Source organism: Tachysurus fulvidraco, chromosome 10 (genome assembly GCF_022655615.1).
Source record: "Tachysurus fulvidraco isolate hzauxx_2018 chromosome 10, HZAU_PFXX_2.0, whole genome shotgun sequence".
In the NCBI taxonomy this organism is placed as follows: Eukaryota; Metazoa; Chordata; class Actinopteri; order Siluriformes; family Bagridae; genus Tachysurus; species Tachysurus fulvidraco.
This window is the reverse complement of record NC_062527.1, coordinates 25919558-25933451: the sequence shown is the minus strand read 5'-3', so window position 1 is coordinate 25933451 and position 13894 is coordinate 25919558. Positions and strand designations below refer to the sequence as shown.

Below are 13894 nucleotides of genomic sequence, written 5' to 3'. Positions count from 1 at the left end.
CTGTACCAGCTCCCAACGTCCTCTGTGGGACGAAGCCTTTGGACGTCCACTGAGCCGAGGCCGAGTCTAAGAATCCCGAGACATTTCCAGTTAGACTCTTTGGTACTCAGGAGATCAGAAGTCCTTGAACCTTACACCAATACAACATTTAACTGTATATTACAATCACACCCCAGTGTCACCCATATGAGGATGGGTTCCCCCTTGAGTCCGGTTCCTCTCAAGGTTTCTTCCTTTACCAATTTAAGGGAGTTTTTCCTTGCCACTGCTGCCTGAGTCACCTCAGACTTGCTCATAGGGGAATAAATACATACACACTGTGAACTATATACAACTAATAATAATCTAGAATTTTTATTCTGTTAATTCTTCTATTCGTTAATTCCTTTATCATTAATTATGTTTACCTTCTGCTCTGTGTTTATGTTCTGTAAAGCTGCTTTGAGACAATGTCTATTGTAAAAAGCGCTATACAAATAAACTTGAATTGAATTGAATTGAATTGGTCTCCGGCCCCACCTCCGGCACCACCCTGGCCTCCTGCTCTCCCGACGCCGCCCCGGCCTCCTGCTCTGCCGGCGCCGCCCCGGCCTTCTGCTCTACCGGCACCGCCTTGGCCTCCTGCTCTGCCGGCTCCGCCCTGGCCTCCTGCTCTATCGGCGCCGCCCTGGCCTCCTGCTCTGCCGGCGCCGCCCCGGCCTCCTGCTCGGCTGACGCCACCACTACATGGACCCAAGGTTGGTTCATGTTGTTCTCTGTTCCTGCCTTTCTGTTTGTTTCATGTTTTTGTCCGGTAAAGTTTGGGAGCTAAATAAGAAAACGCTCTACCACCTTTAGTAGACTTAGATATTCTGGGATATTCATTTCGGTCGACCCGGCCGGTTCGGCTGGTTCCGTCGGCTCGGCCGGTTCCGCCGACCCGGTCGGTTCGGCAGGTTCCGTCGACCCGGTCGGTTCGGCAGCTTCCGTTGACCCGGTCGGTCCGCTGACCCGGTCGGTTCGGCAGTTTCCGTCGACCCGGTCGGTTCCGCCGACCCGGTCGGTTCGGCAGGTTCCGTCGACCCGGTCGGTCCCGGCTCATTTCGGTCGACCCGGCCGGTTCGGCTGGTTCCGTCGGCTCGGCCGGTTCCGTCGACCCGGTCGGTTCGGCAGGTTCCGTCGACCCGGTCGGTTCGGCAGGTTCCGTCGACCCGGTCGGTTCGACAGCTTCCGTTGACCCGGTCGGTCCGCTGACCCGGTCGGTTCGGCAGTTTCCGTCGACCCGGTCGGTTCCGCCGACCCGGTCGGTTCGGCAGGTTCCGTCGACCCGGTCGGTCCCGCCGACCCGGTCGGTTCAGCAGGTTCCGTCGACCCGGTCGGTCCCGCCGACCCGGTCGGTTCGGCAGGTTCTGTCGACCCGGTCGGTTCAGTCGACCCGGTCGGTTCCGTCGACCCGGTCGGTTCAGTCGACCCGGTCGGTTCGGCAGGTTCCGTCGACCCAGTCGGTTCCATCGACCCGGTCGGTTCGACAGCTTCCGTTGACCCGGTCGGTCCGCTGACCCGGTCGGTTCGGCAGTTTCCGTCAACCCGGTCGGTTCCGCCGACCCGGTCGGTTCGGCAGGTTCCGTCGACCCGGTCGGTCCCGCCGACCCGGTCGGTTCGGCAGGTTCCGTCGACCCGGTCGGTCCCGCCGACCCGGTCGGTTCGGCAGGTTCTGTCGACCCGTTCGGTTCAGTCGACCCGGTCGGTTCCATCGACCCGGTCGGTTCAGTCGACCCGGTCGGTTCGGCAGGTTCCGTCGACCCAGTCGGTTCCATCGACCCGGTCGGTTCGGCAGGTTCCGTCAACCCGGTCGGTTCCGTCGACCCGGTTGGTTCGGCAGGTTCCGTCGACCCGGTCGGTTCAGCAGGTTCCATCGACCCGGTCGGTTCCGGCGACCCGGTCGGTTCCGGCGACCCGGCTGGTTCCGGCGACCTGGCTGGTCCAGCTGGCGACTTAGGGATTCTTGTCAAAGTTGACCTGGTTGCACAGGTCAACGAAAACCTCTGTATATTCCTCAACTGAGGAGTCCTCCTGACATAGACAAAGCAGGATTTCTGCTGGATCCATGTGGTTGGTCGTTCTGTCATGCTGTGACACGGTGAAACAAAAGGCAAGAGAGGATCCAATTGCAGACAGCACTTTTACTGGACAAAAACAAGAAACAAACAGAAAGGCAGGCAAAACAGATCAGGACACTGAACAGGAACAGAGAACAACATGAACCAATCACCAACAACGACCAACACCAGGGAAGTGAACAGACAGAGTAAATGTAGTAAACAGGAACCAATCACAGAGCAGAGACAATCAGAGACAAAGACAAAACACCTGGGGAAGAGATGGAATGTAATTAGTGTCCATGGTGAGCAATGAGTGGGCAGAGCAAACAATTAACATTAGGGAGAGACGGCAGACCGAAACAAGGGGAAAACACAGACAGACACGTTACACCCAGTTTAAATGTAGATCAAAAACTCATCTCTTTAGTCAGACGTACACGTAATACATCCCATAATACTGTGCACTATTATATCAGACTTGCAAATTTTATGAACAGCAGATACAGTATGTTAATCCCTCTCCACTGCTTCTCTCTTCTACCCATCCCGAGGCATCCAGAAATTATACCAGCCCTGATCGTCTTCTGTGCGATGAAGATTTTGGACCACTGAGATGAGGCCGACTCAGCAAACCCTGAGGCATCCAGAGATCTACCAGCTACACTTAGATTCTGCTATACTAAAAAAATGTGAACTCCATGTGACCTTTTGCATCACTACAACATTTATCAGACTGTATATATATATATAATCACACCCCCAGTGTCACCCACATGAGGATGAGGTTATATAATCACACCCCCAGTGTCACCCAGATGAGGATGAGGTTATATAATCACACCCCCAGTGTCACCCAGATAAGGATGAGGTTATATAATCACACCCCCAGTGTCACCCAGATGAGGATGAGGTTCCCCTTTGAGTCTGGTTCCTCTCAAGGTTTCTTCCTTTACCATCTAAGGGAGTTTTTCCTCCCCACAGTCACCTGAGTCACCTCAGACTTGTTCATTGGGGATAAATACATACACATTGTGAAATAAATATGTCTAATATTAATCATGAATTTTGTATTCTATTAAATGCCAAATGCTGTAAATGTAAATGTATTCTATTAATCTTTATATTATTCTTATGTTTACCTTCTGTTCTATGTTTATGTTCTGTAAAGCTGCTTTGAGACAATGTCTACTGTAAAAAGCGCTGTACAAATAAACTAGAATTGAATTGAATTGTAAAGAACAGGTAGAAGAGCCAACATGGGGTCAGTGTAAGAGATTTTTATTTTGAGACAAAACCCAAAAATAACAAACATCCACTTCCATTCATAATTTCTTTTATGACCCCTCATCTGAGTCATAAAAAATAAATATACATTAACAACTACATTGTGGATATTTTGAAAACGTCTTAAAAACATAAAATGGTTAAATGTCCAATAGTTAACAAAATAAAGAATGTTCAGGGTTCTTTTTCCTCTGAGGACGAGAGAGCAGCATCTCCAAGCTCTGCCTTTAGGAGGCGGATCTGAAGGTTTGGTTTAAAGTTTTGCTTCAATAAAAGTTTATACACTAAATTATACGAATGTACAGTATTATTTGACCCATTTTAAAGTTTTACTACATTTTCCCCTGTTGGGATCAGGACCCTCCCCCCTGTTGGGATCAGGATAATCCTGTTTTTTTGGATCAAAGTTATCCATATCCTACTGACAAGTTTTGAACAACACAAACCGAAGGTTTGATCCAGATTAAAACTAGGATTGTATTTCGTAATCTAATCGGATTTCAGATTCCTTCTTTCCCTTTTGAACAACCCATTTTCAAGATTCGATCCAATCCGATAACCAAAATCCGATCAGCTTACCTTTGAACAACTGGCCCTTGGTGTTTTATGACCCGTCACACCTACATCGATCTAAAGGTGCAGGATATTTGTTGGTACCTCAAGTACAAAAGTCTCCAGCAGGGGGCAGAGCTTTTTCTCACAGGGCCCCACAGTTATGGAACAGACCTCCAATTAGTGTTCGGGACTCAGACACAGTCTCAGTGTTTAAGTCCAGGATAAAAACCCACATTTTTCAGTTTAGATGTTTATGAATAGCTTTTCTGAGGTAAAGGAGCAGATCTGGAGGGTTCGTGGTCACATAGTGTTTGGTGAACTGGGATGTCTGGATGTTGTCTCCTTACCACCATCACAAGTCACTCAGGTTTACAGACTGTGGAGCAGTGGGAGACTTTACATCCCAGGAAGTCCTCATGTCTGTGTCACCTTCTGGCTCTAGACTTTTAGTTATGATGTCATAGCTAGTCTTGATGGAGTCCCTGTCTGCACTTTACACATAATGTACATTGTCAACCACCTGATTACAGTCATACCTAACAATTTTCTCCTCTCTCTCTGTAAAAAAACAACAACATTGCATTAAAACATTAAAGCCAGACATTAAACAAAAACCTTGAATAGTTTCAGCATTAACTTTATTTTGCACATACACAATAATAAAATGCACAAATAGCAGTTTAGATCTCGTAATGTTTAGCAGGTTCTGTCTGCTTCTCTGGATCTCCACCATGTTCCAGATAAAGGTTGTTGTAGGGATACTGCTTTGGGGCCTGCACACAAAACCAACACAATTTCTAATACACAAAAATAATCAATACATTCAAACAATGAAGTGAAAAACAAGCAGAAAATAGCTGATCTCCTGCTGGGATTTGAACACATTAGAGTTTAGAGTTTATACAGAGTGTTGTGGAAAAAAAACACCTTGAAACACCTTGTTGATTACAGAGGAGAATCAGAGGACAATGATAAGACTGGTCTGACCTGACAGAAGAGCACAAGTGAATCTCTGGTCATGTCATAAAAGTAGGTGTTGGCCAGTTAGATGGAGAGAGACACGACTGAGAAACCCCTTCACCATAGAGTTGGACGCTTGGGGACGGTCAACAGCTTCAGGTTTCTTAATGTTCATGTTACTGAGGACTTCACATTGTCCACCCTCAATAAAGGACTAGTAAAGAAAGCTCCCCAGCACCTCTTCTGTCCACCACAGTACTGTTGCTCATCACATATTTTCTGTTTGTCTGCAGCATTTTGTGACAGTTCTAGAGAATGTTGTGTGTGAAAATCCCAGGAGGAGGGCAGAAGTTATAAAAACTCAAACTAACCCATCTGACACCAAGTCATACCACAGTTACAGTCTCAGAGATCAGACGTTTAGTTCTGCTTTACATGAACAGGAAACTGCAGCTCTTCACCTGAATCTGTAGGATTTTATACATTGTGCTGCTGCCACGTGATTGGTTGATTAGAAAACTCCTTAAAACAATGGTATTCCTAATAAAGTGGACAGTGCATGTGTATAGTACGGTTAAAGGTGCTACACAGGAGGGAAACCTGTTTGTGTGTTTGACTGAACAGCCAAACATTAATAAAACACTGCTATACACTTCAGTCTCAATACAGTCCAGATTTGTGTGTTTGATGTATTTTCTGTACATTTATTATGTGTGTGTAGTATTGCTACTTTAAAAGGTATATTGCCCTAATGGCTGTACTGTAGTGTACTGTAGTGTGTGTGTGTGTGTGTGTGTGTGTGTGTGTGTGTGTGTGTGTGTGTGTGTGTGTGTGTGTGTGTGTGTGTGTGTGTGTGTGTGTGTGTGTGTGTGTGTGAGAGAGAGAGACTTACTACAGGTTGGTAAGCAGGGAACACCTCCCCCAGGCCAAACATGACCATCATGAAGGTGAAGAACCCTAAGAACCGCTTGCACATGGTAGACCAGTTGATGGGGCTGGGAGACGTGTCCACTCTGTTCCTGATGTACATGTCAAAGTCAAAGTGCATCTACACACACACACACACACACACACACAGATAGAGATGTTGAGGATATTAAAGCCTGTACATCACACACGTGCTATAAATTAGTTTTGATTAGGTGTGATTATATTGACAATGCAGATCCCTGAATCCAGACGGACTTTAAGATGAGCAGAAGTCCTTGGTAAGGGGTCCAGCAGGGGCAGCTGGGTGGTGCAGGGGTTTGAACAGAATGCCTTATCCATTGAGCTTCCTCAGTCCCAAACCCAGGGGACTTGATCTTATTCACTTTGGCCAGGTGTGATTGGGTGTGAGTGAGCGTAGGTGTACCGGCTCTCCCCAGTTCCTCCGCAGGTCTGGATGGTCCCACTGGTACCAGGGGTCTCGCTCATGCTGGGAGCGGTCCGGCAGAGCCGGGTAATCGCCATAGCTACAGCAACAACAAACAAAAATTAATCAACATCTGACACTGGTTGCTCCATGAGCTTCGTTTTATGTGCACAAAATATACTCTATAAATGAAAGTGTGTTTTATTTATTTATTTATTTAATTAAACCACAGAACTGAATACAGAAAGACAACCGGGACACAACACCAGACTAGACTCCACAGCACAGAGCGTCAGCACCAATAAAGAAGAGTGATCAATTTCCTGTTTTGTTTATTTATTTAAAAAGGATTACTGTAACATTCTGAAGGCCATTGGTTTGTGTTACAGATGTGGCTGAGCATTTTAACAGGTGACACATATATGTGTAGTATTTCAATAAGTATGACACACACTGAGTGTTCATTCAAATTACCATCAATACACCCCGGTGTAATACACCCAGTAAAACCAATACACCCCGGTGTAATACACCCAATAAACCCAATACACCCCGGTGAAATACACCCAGTAAACCCCGGTGTAATACACCCAGTAAACCCAATACACCCCGGTGTAATACACCCAGTACACCCAACACACCCCGGTGTAATATACACAACACACCCCGGTATATAACACCCATTACACCCAACACGCCCCGGTGTAGTACACCCAATACACCCCGGAGTAATACACCCAGTACACCCAGGTGTAATACACACAACACACCCCGGTGTAATACACCCAGTACATACAACACACCCCGGTGTAATAAACCCAATACACCCCGGTGTAATACACCCAACACACCCCGTTGTAATACACCCAATACACCCCGGTGTAATAAACCCAATACACCCCGGTGTAATAAACCCAATACACCCCGGTGTAATACACCCAATACACCCCGGTGTAATACACCCAACACACCCCGTTGTAATACACCCAATACACCCCGATGTAATACACCCAATACACCCCGATGTAATACACCCAATACACCCCGGTGTAATACACCCAATACACCCTGGTGTAAAAAACCCAATACACCCAATACACCCCGGTGTAATACACCCAATACACCCAATACACCCAAGTGTAATACACCCAATACACCCAAGTTTAATAAACCGAGTACATCCAACACACCACGGTGTAATACACCCAATACACCCCGGTGTAATACATCCAGTAAAGCCAATACACCTCGGTGTAATACACCCAATAAACCCAATACACCCCGGTGAAATACACCCAGTAAACCCAATACACCCGGGTGTAATACACCCAGTACACCCCGGTGTAATACACCCAGTACACCCAGGTGTAATACACACAACACACCCCAGTGTAATACACCCAGTACACCCAACACACCCCGGTGTAATAACCACAACATACCCCGGTATAATACACCCAGTACACCCAACACACACCGGTGTAATACACCCAATACACCGCGGTTTAATACACCCAGTACACCAAGGTGTAATACACACAACACACCCCGGTGTAATAAACCCAATACACCCCGGTGTAATACACCCAATACACCCCGGTGTAATACACCCAATACATCCCGTTGTAATACACCCAATAAACACAATACACCCCGATGTAATACACCCAATACACCCAACACACCCCGGTGTAATACACCCAATACACCCCGGTGTAATACACACAAGTGAATACACCCAATACACCCAAGTGTAATACACACAATACACCCCGGTGCAATACACCCAATACACCCAAGTGTAATACACCCAATACACCCAGTACACCCAACACACACCGATGTAATACACCCAATACACCCTGGTGTAATACACCCAATACACCCAAGTGTAATACACCCAATACACCCAAGTGTAATACACCCAGTACACCAACACACCCCGGTGTAATACACCCAATACACTCCAGTGTAATACACCCAATACACCCAACACACCCCGGTGTAATGCACCCAATACACCCTGGTGTAATACACCCAATGCACCCCGGTGTAATACACCCAGTAGACCCAATACACCCTGGTGTAATACACCCAATACACCCAATACACCTAAGTTTAATTCACCCAGTACACCCAACACACCCCGGTGTAATACACCCAATACACTCCGGTGTAATTCACCCAATACACCCAACACACCCTGGTGTAATGCACCCAACACACCCCGGTGTAATACACCCAATACACCCTGGTGTAATACATCCAATACACCCAACACACACCGGTGTAATACACCCAATACACCCTGATGTAATACACCCAATACACACAAGTGTAATTCACCCAATACAACCAACTGTAATACATTCAATACACCCCGGTGTAATACACCCAGTACACCCCGGTGTAATACACCCAGTACACCCAACACACCCCGGTGTAATACACCCAATACACCCAAGTGTAATGCACCTAATACACCCAAGTGTAATACACCCAGTACACCCAATACACCCTGGTGTAATACACCCTGGTGTAATACATCCAAGTGTAATACACCCAATACACTCCGGTGTAATACACCCAATACACCCAACACACCCCGGTGTAATGCACCCAATACACCCTGGTGTAATAAACCCAATACACCCCGGTGTAATACACCCAGTACACACCGGTGTAATACACCCAGTACACGCTGGTGTAATACACCCAATACACCCTGGTGTAATACACCCAATACACCCTGGTGTAATACACCCAGTACACCCCGGTGTAATACACCCAATACACCCAATACACCCAGTTAGCAAGCTGACTAGTGTGGGGTGTGAATGCCTTATGCCACATAAACAAATAGCCAAGTGTAATAAGTAAATGTAGCTTTTTACTGGTCCACTTCATCTGGAATTCACTGAACAGAAGGTTTTATTCACCATAATTAATGCAGTTCAGCCTACACAATGTTAAGGTTTGATGTACTGTAACACAACCTCAGGTTATACGACTTCAACAGGTTCCTTTCACACACACTTTGATTTTTTATATACACCATAGCTTTCAATATGGAGTCCTAAAAAGTACACTAACCTTTAAACCCAGGTGGAAAATAAGTACATCCTATAAGTAATACACTGTGTGCACAATTATTAGGCAAGATTACTTTTGTTATTGCACAAGTACGGAGGGTCAAACCATCAAACCTGAACATTTAAGTAGTAAAAGTGAAGTTGTGGCTTTAAGAGAATATCTACATGTACACCGTTATTAGGCAACGATTAGTGTGCAGAATTATACTTGTTTATTTTCACCTGTTTAAGTGAGAATAATAAACAAACTCCAAATTTACAAAAAAACATTTCTGAAATTACAAAAAAAAAACACAACTCGGTGACCAATAAAGCCACCCTTCTGTTCGCTAACTTTGTATTAATAACAGTCACAAACCTTCCATTCACAGACTCAGACACTGTACAGAGAGGTGTACTGTTTACCTTCTCTGTAAAAGTCCTACTTAATAAGTTCTCAACAGGGTTTAAGTCAGGTGAAGAAGGGGGCCATGTCATTAGTTTTTCATCTTTAAGGGCTTTACTGGTCAGCCACGCAGTGGAGTACTCTGATGTATGTGATGGAGCATTGTCTTGCATAAAAATCAAAGTCTTCTTGAAAGATGCACTTTTTCCTGTACCACTGCTTGAAGAAAGTGTCTTCTACAAATTTATAGTAGGTCTGAGAGTTGATTCTGAGTCCATTTTTAACCCGAAAAAGTCCAACTAGCTCATCTTTAATAAGACCTGTCCATACCAGTACCCCACCTCCACCTTACTGCCGTCTGAGTCGAAGTGGAGCTCTGTGTCTGTTAGTGATCCAACCACGGGCCCATCCATCTGGGGTCTCATTTATAAAGCGTGCGTACGCACAAAACGGGGCTGGAAATGTACGTGTGTTGAATTGGGTCCAGTATTAGAGAGAGGGCAACATGCCAGAACCATGCTATCCCAGTCCAAATACAAGTCCTCACCACTCTGGGGTTCTTGGCAACCGGCTGTTTCCAGCGGGAATTGGCAGACAGGTAAATTATTTATATAAAAAAAACTATAAGTAATCCTCAACTTTGTGTCTAAGACTTTTTTGTATATGAAATAATTCTATTGGAATCTATCATCTCACCATATAGGTCTGGTATATCACAGCCATCCCTGAGTGCCATAATATCTGTCGTTTTGAATGGTATACTTAATATGGGTAGTCGGTACATCAGGTTCCCCTACACTGTGTGAGATACATCAGGTTCCCCTACACTGTGTGAGATACATCAGGTTCCCCTACACTGTGTGAAATACATCATGTTCCCCTACACTGTGTGAGATACATCATGTTCCCCTACACTGTGCAAGAACAGGCCGAAATTATAATGCAATTTGCAGCAATGTGTGGTTTCCCAAATGTAATCGGCACAATTGACTGCACTCATGTTGCTATAAGGGCACCATCTGAAAATGAATTTGCTTATGTTAACAGAAAGCATGTGCATTCTATTAATGTGTAAATTAACCCTAACCCTAACCCTAACCTTTCTGCTCTCATCAATAACAATAGCCACCGCCCTGGAATTTTATTCAGCACTATCAATTCTGTTATAAATCCGGTGTCTGTCGCATTGAATGACGTATCTGTAAACTTATGCAACGCATTCAAGCAACATTTTTTGGACAAGGTTTTGTTTGTTAGGCAAACCATTACACAAGTCCCCACTGTTGCCATGTCCACTCGTGCGGCGCAATGTGTGCTAGAGAACTTTGATGCAGTTACTCTGGCGGACCTGAAAAAAGCTATCCATGAGTTGAAGCCTACCACCTGCCCCCTAGACTCTGTTCCTGCCAGGATTTTGAAGGAGACGGTCGACATCATAGGTCCCATCCTTGTCCCCTTCATAAACAGCTGTTTTAGGGTGGGTACTGTTCCCGCTGCTCTCAAACACGCTATTGTGAGACCACTGCTCAAGAAACCCAACCTTGATCCCTCCATATTCTCCAACTTCCGTCCTATATCTAACCTATCATTTCTGTCCAAGTTGATGGAGAAGCTTGTTTCCGCACAGCTGCAGTCTCACCTACAACTGCACGGCATTGGTGATACTTTTCAGTCCGGTTTCAGGTCAAGACATAGCACTGAATCAGCGCTATTGAGGGTCCATAATGACATTCTTAGAGCCCTGGATGGGAAAAGCTCTGTGGTTTTGGTATTACTGGACCTAACTGCTGCATTTGACACCGTGGATCATGCCATCCTCATCTCTCGTCTTCAGCATGTTGTTGGTCTGCAGGGTGCAGTGCTAATTTGGTTCTCATCATACCTCACTAACAGAACCTTTTCAGTAATGCTTAATGACTATTCTTCCTCGGTTGCTCCTCTATCATCTGGTGTGCCTCAAGGCTCTATTCTTGGTCCTACTCTGTTCTCACTCTACATGCTGCCACTTGGTCAACTCATCTCCAATCGCAATGTTCAATTTCATGTCTATGCTGACGACCTCCAGATCTATCTTCCTGTGATTTTGAGTAATCGTTCTGCATTGGACCCGTTCCATAATTGCCTTCAGGATATCAAACAGTGGCTTTCCCAGAACTTCCTTCATCTGAATGAAGAAAAGACTGAGTACATCCTGTTTAGCCCAGATTCATCCAGCAGTTCTCTTACTTTTGGTTCTCTAACACCTCAGTTTGCTCCTACCGTGCGAAACCTGGGTGTTATCTTTGACAAGGGAATGCATTTCGATAAGCAAATCAGTGCAGTAGTGAAGGCGAGCTTTTACCAGCTAAGACTACTCAGCAAGGTAAAATCATTCTTGTCTCAAGCTGACCTTGAAAAAGCTATACATGCCTTCATCAGCTCAAGGATTGACTACTGTAATGCTCTCTACACTGGACTTAATCGATCACTTCTCAATCGGCTTCAAAATGTGGCAGCACGTCTTCTCTCCAACACCTCCAAAGGCTCACACATCACCCCTGTCCTCCACTCGCTTCAATGGCTTCCGGTGCGGTTTAGGGTGGAGTATAAGGTCCTTCTCTGTGTGTTCAAGGCCATCAATGGTCTGGCCCCAGCCTATCTCACAGAATTAATAAAGGTCTACCAACCAGCCAGATCTCTCTGCTCCTCTGGACATACCTCTCTGGTCATTCCCAAATACAAATATGAGAAGTTTGGAGGCCGGTCATTTGCCATCAAGGGACCAAAGCTGTGGAACGCACTTCCAGCACATTTACGATCCATCACTGTGCTGAGTGTTTTTAAATCGCAGTTGAAGACATTTATTCATACAAGCTTTTAGACCCGGTTTCAACTGCTATTTTATGTTTCATTGTGTTCTTATTGATTCTATTTATTTTGTTTTTTATTGTTGTTTTACTGGAAAGCACCTTGTGCTCCTTTTGGCAGTTGTAAGGTGCTCTATAAATAAAATTTGATTGATTGATTGATTGATGACCCTTATGTCCTGTTATAAGCACTGGGGTTAGCACAAAGTTCCCTCCCCTCGCGCTCTATGTAGTGACCTACAGCTGTAACACACATCGAGTTGGGATTGTTCCACAATTACTTACTGTTCACTATCTGAGTAATTAAAGCGCTGGAAATTAAAACTTCAGAATGTTTCCACTGTGAATTTATTGTCCTTTCTGCCTTCTTTAGCTAAAATTAATCACCAACCGTGTGTAAATACACCTGTAAACATACACAGCCCTGACTGAGGTAAAGTGTTAGCCGGATGCTAGTGCTAAAGCTAACTAGCATCATTTATGAACACAAACCTGGTGCTCCTTCACAGCTTCGCTCAAACACGGATAGCGCTCGGATGTCCATATGTAAAATTTTGGAACCCCCATATTGCCGAGAAAAACAACAAAAAAGCGCGGACGTGAAGAGCTGCATCAGCTTAGAAGGCTAGGTTGGCATTGCTGTGTTTGTGCTAGTGATGGCCAGTTCGTGAACGAATCGTTCTTTTGAACCGGTTCTTTTTAGTGAACTGGATGAACCGGTTCACCAAATCGGACTGATTCGTTCTACACAGTTCGCGTCTTGAGTCAGCGCTGATCCACAAGTTACTAAAGTTACACACTTTCGGTCATGTCTGACAGTCGGTCCGACTCTAAATAAACTAATATCCCGGAGTTATATGTAACTCCTGTACACTGAACTGACATGTTGTGCTGAGAGAACTGTGAGCGCGACCTGTTGATACTGCACATGCATGAATTCCTGAACCGATACAACGAATCATCAGTACACTGAACTGAGAACTGCTTGTTTCGGACGCGTCCGACATACTGTTGATGCTGCGCATGCGTGAACCTTCAGAGCAAATTATACATATTAGGATATGCATAGTAACTAGTCATAGGCTATTAAACATTTTTATTAAAAAAAAATCAATATATGTCACTCAACATATGTCAGTTAATTTTACTATTGACTATTGTGCAGGTTAGTCTGTATTTTTATATGCCGCTTTTTGTAAGTTGATGAAGATTAGTTTATTAACTTTATATCTTTAAGACAAGTAAAACATCCACGTTTGCACATAAATGCCTGTACTGCGTGTTTTAGTTGCAAAACTTAAATGTAAGAAACGTATTCAACTAAAGTTATGATTACA

At 45.0% G+C, this 13894-nt stretch overlaps 2 protein-coding genes across 3 annotated transcripts in view; both read right to left on the bottom strand.

Moving 5' to 3' along the window:
• The window catches only part of LOC113647431 (zinc finger protein 239-like), a 52757-nt gene that overhangs the window by 20555 nt on the left and 18308 nt on the right, over positions 1-13894 (bottom strand). The window lies entirely within an intron of this gene.
• On the bottom strand, positions 4540-10124 carry LOC113647432 (NADH dehydrogenase [ubiquinone] 1 beta subcomplex subunit 8, mitochondrial-like). The gene is made up of 4 exons (XM_047819288.1): positions 10032-10124; positions 6235-6351; positions 5773-5928; positions 4540-4693 (listed from the first exon to the last, which is right to left on the bottom strand). The coding sequence occupies exons 1-4, from the start codon at positions 10122-10124 to the stop codon at positions 4601-4603; spliced, it is 459 nt and encodes a 152-aa protein (XP_047675244.1). The 3' UTR covers positions 4540-4600.